This window comes from Tauraco erythrolophus, chromosome 18, assembly GCF_009769465.1.
Source record: "Tauraco erythrolophus isolate bTauEry1 chromosome 18, bTauEry1.pri, whole genome shotgun sequence".
Lineage (NCBI taxonomy): Eukaryota > Metazoa > Chordata > Aves > Musophagiformes > Musophagidae > Tauraco > Tauraco erythrolophus.
Window position 1 is genome coordinate 3,853,755 of NC_141482.1, and position 12,582 is coordinate 3,866,336.

Consider the following 12,582-nt stretch of genomic DNA (forward strand, 5'->3'; position numbering starts at 1 on the left):
AGCTGGGAAAAGCAAGCCCCACGCCTGTCTGCTCCCCAGGGACACGGGCTGCGACCGAGCTCGGTGGAGGGGGTCCAAGCTGGGGGGCACCAAGACGTCACTCCACAACCCTGGAGGCTCGACACCTCCGTCCTGCGCTCTTCTTTGCAGCCTAAAACCCTGCAGCAGCGCAGCCTTTTGCTCCAAGAGATCCCTGGTTATTTGGGAAAACAGCTGAACCTGTACCCCGGCACTTAGAACTGGATTGATTTAATCCTGTGAAGCCAAGCACTGGGAGACTGTCGTGTTAGGTATCTTGCCTGAATGGAAGAAGCTGGATTTAGCAAAGATCTTGTTAATAAAGATTAAATGAGGCCTTTCAAAGAGCCTTTTTTACATGTGAATACGAAGTGCTGGTGTTAGAAAGTGTTGGGTGTTAAAAGCAGGAGGGGATAGGAGGATAAGGGTGGGGTTACGTCTCATGAAACTTTTTCTGCTGGAAATGCTGATCCAGGGAAAGCAGATAGGATTTCAGATTTTGTAAATCCGTGACAAATTGTTAAAAAGAACAGTTTCAAGAGAGAATGGCAAAAAAGGTTTGGAAACTGTTTTGTTCACACAAGCTGAAGATCTTCAATCACGGCATTTTAAACACCAGAATAAACTTCTCAAATTGACACTCCCTCCCCAGTAAATTTTCTTTTGGGGTGGCAAAAAGGTTTTTGCCTTTTTTCCCAATTTCAGACAAAAAATATTTTCAAAACCTTGACACTTTTCACAGACGATTACATATATTTCTTTTAAACTCAGAAGATGTGAACTCTTCTCAGTGCCGTGGTGACTAACCAAGAAAAAGAAATAATAAACATCTACTGCCTGGTCAGGTCCTTGTTCTTTTTCCCAGTTTTACACTAATGGAATGATGTCACAAGGCCACACAACTCCTATACCCAATAAAAGAATATTAATTAAACTCGTTAGCAGCTAATTGTACTGGATATTGTCTTGACAAATATCAGCTGATCGTTTCTTGCTTTGCCTCCCTCCCACTGCTGGAAAGCTGGAGCCTCACCACTAGACACAGCTGGTCTTACCTCTTTGCCCAGCACCTGTTCTCCCAACAGCACCACTCCCTCCGCTTCAAATCCCGACTAAAACAAGCAGGAATTGGCCAACTGGCTCCTTACCTCCTGTTCTGACCCTCGAGATGAGCCGGGCAGCAGTTCAGCATCCCAAGGGCTGTGCTGGAGCAGGCGCTGCCTTTGGGCAGACTTCCCCCCGCAGCTGGGAGCCGCGCTGGACCAGCCCGACTGTCCCCTTCCGTCTGTCTCGCACCACAAACGGTGTTTGAAAGCAAACACACCACGGGGGGATGCTGAACCGCTGCCACTCTTGGCAAGTCATTGGCCTACGTGTCCTGACACACTGCGGTGGGTGTCCCCTCGGGGCATGACTGAGTGCTGAGCGTGGAAGGGTTATCAGCAAGAGGTTCAGACGTGATCTTGTCACACATATCCCCCCTCCACACACACCTGCTCTCCCTTGGAAAATGAAAGGTGTTTTGCTTACTTCCTTGTTTTTGGTTTCCACAGTGACTTTGCCACCAGTGCTTTCTTTGATTTCCACTTCAATATAAGCTTCTTTCTCATCCGGGATCCAAGCTCGCTTCTTTCCTGGAGGAGGAGAAGGAAAAAAAGGGAAGGGAAGGGAATACAAAAAACTGGTTGAAATGCAGGAAAACATTTTAAATTGTCAGCTGAAAGCCACATGAACGCAGTCCGATAACATGGAAGGACAGCGGTTATTTCTTCCTACGCTCTTGGTCACAGGAGCTAGGGTTTCTTTGCCTTTTTCATGACTGGCAGCTGTTTAATTTGCCAGGGTCAACTTTTAGCCTGACAGAAGTCTGCTGCTTCACGTGTGCTTGCACTCAGACCATCATGAAAAGAGGACGATGTCAGGAAGCAAAACTCTCCTCGTTTGGCAAGCTGAGAGGAGTGAGCCCAAGCCTGGCAAGCCATGGTACAGCAGCACGGCTGGGACACAGTGCGAGGGCTGCGAGCAAGCTCTATATACCTCCAGAATGAAACAGAACTGGAAAACGCTTTGCCACCAGTCCCTCATTTCATTTCCCTTAGCCCTCCTGCTGCTCAGGGTCAGGGGAGATGAAGGACCACCTCCTCCTGCACCTCAGAAGACAAGGGGACAATCAAAAATCTTCTTTTCCTACTTCTGAGGTTTTCCTGTCCTCCAGAGAGTTGCAGGTAACTCTGCAGCGCCTGCAATACCACGGGTACCACACTGGGAAAGGGATGGGGACGCTCGCCAAAGAGAGCTGTGCCCAAGGGGCTTGGGGAACACAGAGGGGGCTGTGCCGAGAGCTGCCCGGGGTCTTACCATCAAATGGGATTGTCTGAAGCTTCAGCTGCTCCGTGTAGCTTTTCCGGAGGTATTCAGCAGCCTCCCCAAACTCGCTCATGTCCAGCATAGACATCTTGCACGGCTGGAGGAAGACTTGGCAGCAGCGAGGAAGCGGTGAAAGACACCCGAACGCTGAAAGGAGGGAAGGGGCAAGGAGTCAGCACATGGCGAAAGCTCCCACCAAGAGCAACATGGTCACCAAACGCGCTTTTAATTTTAGAGAGTGTGAGAAGACAGTGACAACAATGCTAGCTAATAATAGCTATAATAACAAGACAATTACTGAACACTTTCCCTTCTGCTGCTATCAGCCCCGCACTTCAAGTGCCAGCTGGGTGAGCCAGCATTGCTTTGGTGTCAAAATCCACATTCACATTTTAGGTGTCATCAGAGATCATCAACAACACCTCTTTTCCTGATAAACTCAGCTAAGAACTATCCCAGTTCTACAGACCCGCACAAAACCGCTGCAAAGACCCGGGTCTATGTTGCAGAGCAATATTGCAGGAAGATAAAAGCGAGGCTGGAGGTATTATCCCTGGGAAGATCCCTTCTAGAAGACCACTGTGACAGCTGCTTGGAAAAGCACTTTTATGCCAGCGCTTTCTAATACCCATCTAACGCGGCATCACACAGCCGAGCTCCAAAACGCCACAGCTATCACGAACGTAGCCACCGCTGGTAGCCAGCAAGTTGGCAAAGTGCGCCAGCCTTAGCAAAAACGCTCTTGATCCAGGTCTGTCCCACCCTGCCCGGCACCGCCAGTCAGCCCCTGTCCTCCGGGAACATCCACCCTGCAGCGGTGAAGCGGGTTAGTAGCAGGGGACAAGCGCGCACACAGACATGCTCTTTCTTACTAACCTTGGCGGTAGGACTGAGTGGCTGTGTGCGCGCAGCAAAGCCCCTTTTTATTGTGTCTGTCAAGGTCAGAGTGGGAAAAGATATGTCAGAAATTCCCATGTGTCATGTCCACACAGCTCCATTGGTGCTGCTGTCCCACTGCCCGGAGAGACACAAAAGGCAAACTTCGCTTTTATCTCTCTGCAAATGCAGCCTGGTTATTTTTATTCCTGTATTGTCAGGCGAGTACAAAGGCAGAGACTCCGGCTCCCGGAGCAGCGCAGCTCTCCAAGCCTGCCCGCGCTGCTGGCTGCGGCAGGGAGCAGAGGAACGAGAGCTTTGCCATTTCCTCCTGCACCTGAGCAATCGGTCCTCCTTCTTCTTCCCTGCACCTCGCCAGGAGAGCCGATGTCTGGTAGGATGTGTGCAGCCACTGGCTTTCTGAGCTGGAGCATCCCAACCTCTTGCTCAGCTTTGGTTCAGTCCCTACCTGGCCAGAGTGCCCGTGAGCGGGGCACTGGAGGAGGACCTCGGGGCTTGGTCTCTGCTCCCCTTTCGTCTTCTTCTCAAAGGGCTCAGCTTGTTTCCCGTGGCACACCAGCTACTGCCCATTCAACACCAACCACCACAAACACCAGAATTTGCCTTTCTGGTTATAGGCAAGTGAAACTCAACGGTTTTGGCAGAGGGGTCTGATGTTCCCCGCAGCCGTAGTGGCCCATGAGCAGTCCCTCAGGACAGGCACGCTGCTGGGCAGGGGGCTCGAGCCTCCTGCTCTGCCTCGCTGCCATGGACGGGCTCTGCCCTTGGCAAGCTCTGCCCAGCAGCAACCCTCTGGGTCCTGCTCCCAGAGCCTGCTCACGTTGGCTTGGGAGCTGGATTCAGGGGTAGACCAGATTAAAGATCTCTCTACAGAGAGGCTGCTGGGTTTCCTCCACATCATTTTACCCGAGCAGCACCCAAAGACACTGTGTACAACACGGTCATCACAGCCCGGAGCACACCTCCATCCCGGCAGCACCACCACGGGCTGCCCGAGATGGGAATGGGACCTGGTGGGGGGCAGCCAGACCCACACCCATGCCACGGGGATTTCCGTGCCAGGCTCAAGGAAAAGACATTTTAGTTGCTGGCATCTGAAGTTCATTGAGGATTCTGCCCTCCGGACTCTCCACGTTGCTGCTTCCCCAAAGGACCCTCATGCCCGCCCGCCAAGCGCTCCACTCCTCTCTTTGGCTTTGCTTTGGTGCATTTAAAAAGCAAAGCAGGGCTGGATGCTTTTTTTTACATCCCCTCTCCCTCCTGCCGGCACCAGGCCAGGACGTGCCGCTGTCAAGGGCAGGACCAGCACATACCTTCCCCAGGGCAAAGGGCCCTGCAGAGCAGCCCAGTGATGGCAGCCGGGACATGCACCCCCTGCCAGGGTGGGCTGCCACTGCTCAGCCCCCCGGAGAACATGGACAGTCCTCTCTGCAGTGCTGCTCTGCTCCTTCCCGGACACAAAGCCACCCTGTACCCACAATGGGAGCAGGGACATTCGTGGGCTGCCTGGATTTAATGCAGGCTCATGTGAAACGAGCTGCAGCTGCCTCCAGAGCTGGAAATCAGCCTAACTAGAGCTGGCTGACCTGGGATCCACATACACGGGCAGGGAGGGGCAGCATCTGGCCCTCTTAGATGATCCGGATGGCTGCATCCCCCATCCTTGGCCAGGGGGTCCCTCTGGCTCCCCAGCCATGTGGTCGTGTCCTGGGGACATGGAAATTAGAAATTACCCCACCAAGGTGATGCTGGAGGATGCAATGTAAGGGCTTTGTGTGGTGCCAGTCTTCCCCCTGAATTCAAATGCTCCCATGGAAGGGAGTCTGCAACATGGACAGGGTGACTTTGAGCACATCAGGATAAAATGGGGTGCAAGCCCCCATCTCCATGTCCCATGTGGGCACTCTCTCACCAGGCTGCTGGTCAGCAGCTGAGGTCCTCATCGGGATTTGGCAGCAGCCGGTGCGGAGCTGGACTCCGTGGATCTGTCTACTGCAGCTCCCCTGCAGAGACCATCAGGGGGACACTGGTGCTGAGACCCCTCCTGACCCTGGTGTGACAGAGGTGCTCAACCTTGCTAAGATGGCAGAGTTGCAGTGTCCTGAAGAGCCACGGGTGCTGGTGGACCACAGGTCCCTCTGAGGTTACCCTGGTGGTCTCTTGCCTCTCTTTCCTGGACTTGAGTCAGATTTCCACCCACACCCTGGAGGGACTGGAGGACTTTGGCAGGTCGGGTGCCAAGTACCTTTGCCACCAGTGCCCCGGCAGTGGGATGAGCTCTCAGTCCAGAGCTACCAGCTGGCCCAGGCTCACACATTCTTCTCAGGGCATGTACCCTCCCCGTGCTCTGCTCACCCCCTCCCCTGCCTTATCTTTAAAGCAATTTTATTTTCGGAGATTCCTTATGCAGTTCCTTCTGTTCGCCCTGGTTTCTCTCCCTCTTTGAAGAGGTTCCAGCAGGATCCATCAAAGGCCAAGCAGATCTGTAGAAGGGGAAACGTGGAATGGTTGCTCCAGCAGCTGCTGAAGTGCGTTTCCGCTGGGTTTGGGTGTTTTTGGTGCTGGTCTTTGTGATGTGGTTTTCAGAGTGGTAGGAAGCTCATCCTCATATTGCTGGCAAGGCCTGAGCTGTGCCCTGCTCAGACAGCTGTGACGGGGCATCCTTAGTGGGACACTGGCTGCAGAGGGCTCCTATGGACCTCCCACAAATCCCCACAGGCACAACAAGTAGCCCACGGCTTTAGCCTGAGCAGAAGGGACTTTGCTTTAGGTGGCCACTGCCCAAAGTGAACAATCTGCCCGAATGTCCCACCAGCCCTGCGTGACCATCCTCAGCAGTGGGAGCATCTCCCCTTGCACCGAGGCACCCCTGTTCCTCTCCCTGTAGCTCTGTGCTTGACGTTGGCCTCCCATGATATGATGGAAGAGGATGGGGCTCCTCAGTCGTGCCCCCAAGGGCTGCACAAGCCTCTCCCCATGGGACAGGACATCACCAGCACCAGACTGTGGAGCTACCCCTTCAATGAGCCTTTTGCGGTCAGATCAGCTCCTACGCAACCCTGGAGAGCCAGGAGGGTGCCAGGGCCTCAGCCATCCTCTCTGGAGAAATCCCCCGGCTGCTCCCCGACCCCCGGGAGGAATGTTTCCCATTAGCAGGCTCTGATAAGTGGCAGGAAGGAGAATTACTCTACGTGTCGGGCAGTTCGCTAGAGGTTTCACACTTAACATATCGCCGTTATCAGCTCCCTGAAATGCACTGGAGGCGAGTGCGAAGGCGGCTGATTAGATAAAGACAATCTCTGGAGGGGCTATTTCGGGCATATTTCCATCGAGTGGGAATGTCTACTCATGGTGAGACAGGCGGAGGTGACAGGCCAGCACTGCCAGCCCGACAGTGTCCCTCTGGCTCAGCCTGTCTGTGCAAGGCTCCCTCCAAAGCAAACCCCTAAATCCCCCCAGCCCTGTCCCACCAAGGCGAGAGGGACCGCAGTCACCACCGCAGCACAGCTTTCCATGCACCGCTCCACATCAGCAGGAGATGGGGGCAGCGGAGATGGGGGCAGCAGAGATGCTGCTGCAGGAACTCCAAAGGGCAGATGCTCTTGTGGGGCTTGGGATGGGGTTGGTACTGGTTCCCCTCATCTCACAGCTCCCTGGGCACTTCCCAGCATGAGTGTCCTGCTGCCTGGATGTCTCACCCCAGAGTCAGTGCTGGTCCCCCTGTCCTGAGCTGGCTGTCCTTTGGCTGGGGGTGAAGTGCTGCCTCTATAACCCTTCAGGAACATGCATGAAGCTGCTGCTGCCAGAAGCACCTTGGTGCAGTGGTGCACACCTCACCATGGCATGAGGCTTGGGTGGCATGGGCACACTGGTGGCTGAGCTTCCAGGCACTTATTTACACTGCATGCAGGAAGCCTCAAAAACGAGAACCAGGATTGAGAAGGTACCTGGAAGACACAAGACGTGACAAATTAGCATCCAGAGTTAGCAAGCAAGCTGCTGGGAAGGTCACACAGAGGTATGGAGACAGGGAGATCACGCAGAGACTGGGAAAATTGGAGAGGTTTTGTTTGCTCGCTTTGAACTTACCAGCTTTGAGGTTCAAGGGGTTTTCTTCGAGGGATTGCCACCATAAAGCATCTGTTCAGGAATGAACGCTGCACAAATTACAGGAACATGTGAGCCTTCAGTGGAGATGCTTGAGGTTTTGGCAACGCACTTCAAAACAACGAGAGGAAAGAGAATCTTGCCCTGTTTGTTTGAAGACTTAATAGCACCTTAGTTGCAGCTGGCCTGCCGGGACAGACCCTGGCACACAGCAGCCAGTGGAAATCATGACCAAGAGCTGCCTTGGAGTCTGCAGGGGAGGCCCAGAGCCTGATCACAGCCAAGCCAGGACATGGTTCTGCCAGTCCAGCAGGACCTGCCCCTGCAGTGCCCTGGCTGTTCTGGTTTTGCATCAGTTTTCATCTGCTTTGAGATCTGAGAGCACGAGGCTGGGTAGTGTCCTGCCCACACACCGAGCCCACACAACCAGCTGCTCACAGAGCATCAATCCCTGGGATGGATCCCAGGCCCCTGCTCCCTCCATTTCTCATGCACCTTCTCCTTTGCTAGACTAGAATGGTGTTGAGGACATAAGATGATGAAAGTGGCCACGCTGGGCTGGGACCTGCTTGGCTTTAGCAATTGTTTCCTTGGCCTGATGAAGGCCATGGCTCTGCTCTCCTGACCCGTCAACCCAGCATTCTGCTCACTGCAGGCCCAGACACTGCTCAGCCTGTCCTCTCCCCTGCACTTGGTCATCAAGCCTCGTATTAGATCAAGCTCAGTCTATCTCATGACAAGGGACAATTGTTCAAGATGGAGTAGCAACAGACGCGGCAGTTCTTCATGGCATCTTGTAGGCTTGGACCTTTCTCAAGACTGCCTGTCACCCAGGAGGGAGCAATATTCCTGCGTGTCCTCACATCACAACAGGAGACCTTCTCACCTCACTATGGCCCATCAGACAAGATGGGCTTTTCTTTCTCCAAACTGCATTGAATGTCTGATTCCAGGTTTCCAGTCTCTAGCCTGGATACACCCTGGTGGCATGCCATCTTGCAGACAGCAGCTTTCCCCTATGAGATGGCCCCTGGCAAGGCTCTACCCCACAGTGTTTGGGCTCCAGGCTTACCTTGAGCATCCCAGTGCAGCAGCTGAGCGGGACACACACGCACGCAGCCCATGCTACTGCCTGTTTGTTGGTGGGTGGGTGATCACCCACCCTAAAAGCTCCCCTAGGAAGCAAGTCCTGGTGCTGGAGGGACTCTGGGCCCAGGGGACCAGCTGCTGGGTCTGTTGAATGGCCAGCGAGGTGGCCACCGGGGCTGTGCCTGCAGGGATCTGCATCCCCAGCAGACAGGGATCATCATCCCCGGCTGGTCCCCACCTCAGTGCTGCAGAACTTTGGGCACAGCTCGGGGGAGCGAAGGTGCAGCCAAACGCAGGTCCAGCACAGCAGCTTCGTTTTCCACCAGCCGGTCCCGCCACCTCGCTCACAGCCCGGCTTAGGGCTATTTATACCTCGCGCCACGGCCACTTCACGGCGCAGAAAGGCCTGGTGGAAAAGCTAAGGAAGTGAAATTACTTTGGGGAAGAAATGACACTACCCGTTTATAAATAACCCGGGTTTCATTGATCTTTTAGATGCTCTCTTGGCAGAGAGTCCAATGTCATCGCTCCAGCAATGCAGACAATACTTGGGCATTGTTTTATTCTCAGTTACAGGGAAAAGGACAGCACCAGCTGCCTTTCTATCTTTAGCCCATGAGAGCACCCTTCAATTGTTCTGCACTTCAAACAATAGGCGCACGTGCAGGGGGTTTAAGATTGCTGGCCTTACCAGAGCATTTTGCATCGAAATGTGGCCTTAGAGACAATAGATTTCTTTCATGCCCTGGCTGAAGCTGGTATTTATACGACAGAGAAGCCAGGGTGCAAGAGCTCCGTCTTGTTTCCCTCGTGCGTGACGGGCCAGCGAGAGGTTGGGCTCCCCGTGGAGCCCTCTGAGCTCTCTCCCACACAAATAGCCCCATTGTTCTCTGTTTATTTGGCTGGTGCCGAACATGGCATCATCCCCTCCGCTCGCGGGGCCGAGTTCATGGCTGTGGTACTGCTCCTGCGAAAACGAGTTTCTGCACTAAACGCACAAACATCCTGCGGTACAGGAGCGTTGGCCAAAACCTCAGACTTGGCAATGTTGGTTTTGAAGTGAGGGAGAACTGGGGCAATTTTTTTCCCCCGTTACAGGGTACCGGGGCAGCGAGCGTGCCCGTGTGCAGTCGACGAGCGATTCTTTGAAGGCACGGACGGGCAGCCAGGCACCCGGCTCTGCAACCCGCCCGTCAGCTGCAGTGTATCAAACGCCCGTGCATACCTCGGCAGCACCGTGGGCAAACCATCCGCTGGCTTTCCGGTGGCCGTGCTGGTGCCCTGCGTGGCCGGGGGCCCTGGGCTGTGCCGTGGGCATCCTGGGTGCGCGATGTGGCTGTGTGGGGACGTGCTTGCCACAAAGCTCTTGTTCACACATCAGTCTCATGAGCGAGAGCAGCGGTGTCATGTCAGAACTATTTATCCCCCCACGCTGCGGCTGACGTCGTATTGAGTTTCAATTGTCTGAGCCCTGGGCAGCCTTTGAAAGGGGACGCGACACCCCAAAGCCACAAAGCCCGTTCTTGAAGGCTCTTTAACAGCCAGAGGAGAGGTTTACAAGCATAAAGTGCTTTTCTTTAAACTTTGTGCCACTCTATTTTTAGCAAATAAAGCTAATGTCCCAGTTGCTGTTGTTCATCTTTTGTTGCGTGTAACACGCCAAATACTTACCATGTCTGCCATATTTTTTTATCATTTAACCTTCTCTGAGCCGCATTGCAGCTCTCTTACGCTATAGCAGAGATTATGGGCTATCTGTATGTACAAATCCTTCCCAGGCTACTGGATTACTTTGAAAAGATCTCATTCTCCAGACTGAATTTGGAAAAGAGAAAGAAAAGGCAAGCCAGAGCTCTCTATAAAAATAGTTTTCCCAGTCAGAGCAGGGTACATTCGTACTGGGAGCTCCCAAGGACAGGGCAGCACCTTTTTCCAACTTACAATGAAACTGGACCATTTTTTGTAATGTTTTGCTTAGAAATTCAAGCTTTTTCTCAGACTCTCAGAGCAGATGGAGAGGAGAGGGGACTCAGGACCCTGCCAGGACCGAGGATTGAGAGGGGAAGTGCTTCTGTTTGAGTAAATTCTGTCCTTCTGCATCGTCATTAAAAGTCTTGGACTTTGTCCCTCACTTCCATCCCTTGACCAACACATGGGCAAACTGCCCCTGCCCTGTGGCAGGGCTCTGAGCAGGCTCCCAGTGCGGGGCAGATTTCCAGCAAGACAAGACTGGATCTACCAGTCCACTTCCAAATTCACAGCCTGGATCTGTACTAATTAAGGTGTGAATCCACAGCTACTGATGAAAGGGATGGCAGAGAGGAAAAAATAGGATTTCCGAGTCCAGAAAAGAGGTGAGGTGGGTGCATTAGAAATCACTGAGCTTTATTTCAGAGAGAGAACTCTAAAAGCAGAGCTAAGAGGCTTGTAATGGCCTGGACAACTCCTGGCACTGGTAAGAGGATAAAAGAGCCAGTCATCTCTCAGCTCAGCCTGGCGACCAGTGATGATCGTCTGTGAAGGGCAACCAAGTGTAACAGCAGGCATTGCCCAGTGCTTGCTGGAGGAATCCCTCCACCACGGGCAGGCACGTCCCAGGGTGGGAGGCCACCTTTGCACCTTCCTCTTAACGCATCCCACTGCTGGGTGCCCCTGCCTGGGGCTCTCCTGTGCTGCCCCAGGGTGCAGGTGTGGGTGAGGGCATGAGCAGCACACGTGTGAGCACAGCATGTGTGTGTGAGCCTGGCACCCCCCTCAGCTGTCATGCTTTAGATTAGCATATATGTATGTATGTATATATATATATGGTCTTAACCCACCCACAGCCTCTCTACAGGTTAGATGGGTCAGGGACCCTCTGGCACAAACAGGCTCCAGGGCAAAGGGCTGGCTGCAGGGCTGGCACCTGGGGCAGTTCCAGATGTGGTGCTGCTTCTGCTGCCGGAGAACAGCGGCTTTTTAGGGCAGACGGGAAACCGAGGCAAAGACAAAGTCACTCGCTCGAAGCCATCAGCAAGTCAGCGGCCAAGGGAGGAAAGGATCTGCTCTTCCTCCCAGGCAGCCCAGCGACGCGTCTAACAGCCCTGGGACAGGTCACCATGATGGGGAGGGCTCCATCCTGGCCGGTTTTCAAGGTTTGGCAAAGTAAAGCCACAGCCACTCTGATCTCCTGCCAGGGATGGCCCTTCTGCGAGCAGGAGGTTGGGTTAGAGACCAGCCCCTTCTCTCTCTCATTCCCTGCCGTGGGGAAATGTCCGAGCTAATCTCTGGGGCAGAACAGACTGAAAAAACAAGTATCCATGGGCAGCACACTGGAGTCAGGGAAATAATTCACAATTTCCCAGTTTTGTGATTGCAGGATCCAAGCATCATATTCGGATTTACTCGTTCCACTCCCAAAGCTGCATTAATTAGTGAAAAATTAAGTCCAAATAAAGATGCAGATCTGAGGCTGGTGTTCAGCCATTGCCCTGCCGGCTACACGCAAGCATCACGCAGCCCTCTCTTTGCCAGCAATCCGTGACTTCAAATATTCATAAAGCAGGTCACAAACCAAGTCCAGCCCCACTGCTTTTGTGGGAGCCTCATGATAAATATGCTGTAAAAACACTTGGGTAATTATATGACTCCAGTAGGTACTCAAATGAGCGCCTTGTGATGACAATAAATCTTTTTTCCAGTTACACTGGTGTGTTGATGGTACCTTGCTGGTGAACGTGTTAGGGTTGTTCCGTAAGGGCAGAGCGAGTTAGGACTGAGAGTTCCTTTGAATATTTAAATCAAAAAGTAAGAAGGACCTGGTTTGGTTTGGATTTATTTACGCAGTATTTATGCTCCTGCAGAAATAACTCTCTTGATTTGTCACGCTGCCATTTTGAGCCCTATTGCTGGGAAATGAATGTCCTGCAAGTACATGAAACTGTTCTGAAATCTGAGATTTACCAGATGTACTCGACTGAAGAGGCACAGAACAGCCCCCAGCCTCGGACCCGTCCGAAAGGAGAGCAGAGAGCAACCCTATCTCCTGACGAGCCGAGACAAAGCGAGCATAAATACACATCTAAAGTGGGAGAAAAATATCAGCTTGCATTACGCCGCAGGGCA

The 12,582-nt window shown here is 53.2% G+C and overlaps 1 protein-coding gene across 1 annotated transcript in view; it reads right to left on the reverse strand.

Annotated features, from left to right (window-relative positions):
* Positions 1 to 2,473, reverse strand: part of MYH7B (myosin heavy chain 7B) — a 28,081-nt gene extending 25,608 nt beyond the window's left edge. The window contains exons 1-2 of the mRNA XM_086623149.1: positions 2,377 to 2,473; positions 1,549 to 1,652 (exon numbers count right to left, since the gene is read on the reverse strand). Of these exons, the coding sequence (XP_086479275.1) occupies positions 1,549 to 1,652; positions 2,377 to 2,473 (201 nt within the window). The remainder of the gene's footprint in view (positions 1 to 1,548; positions 1,653 to 2,376) is intronic.
* Positions 2,474 to 12,582: the final 10,109 nt, after the last annotated feature.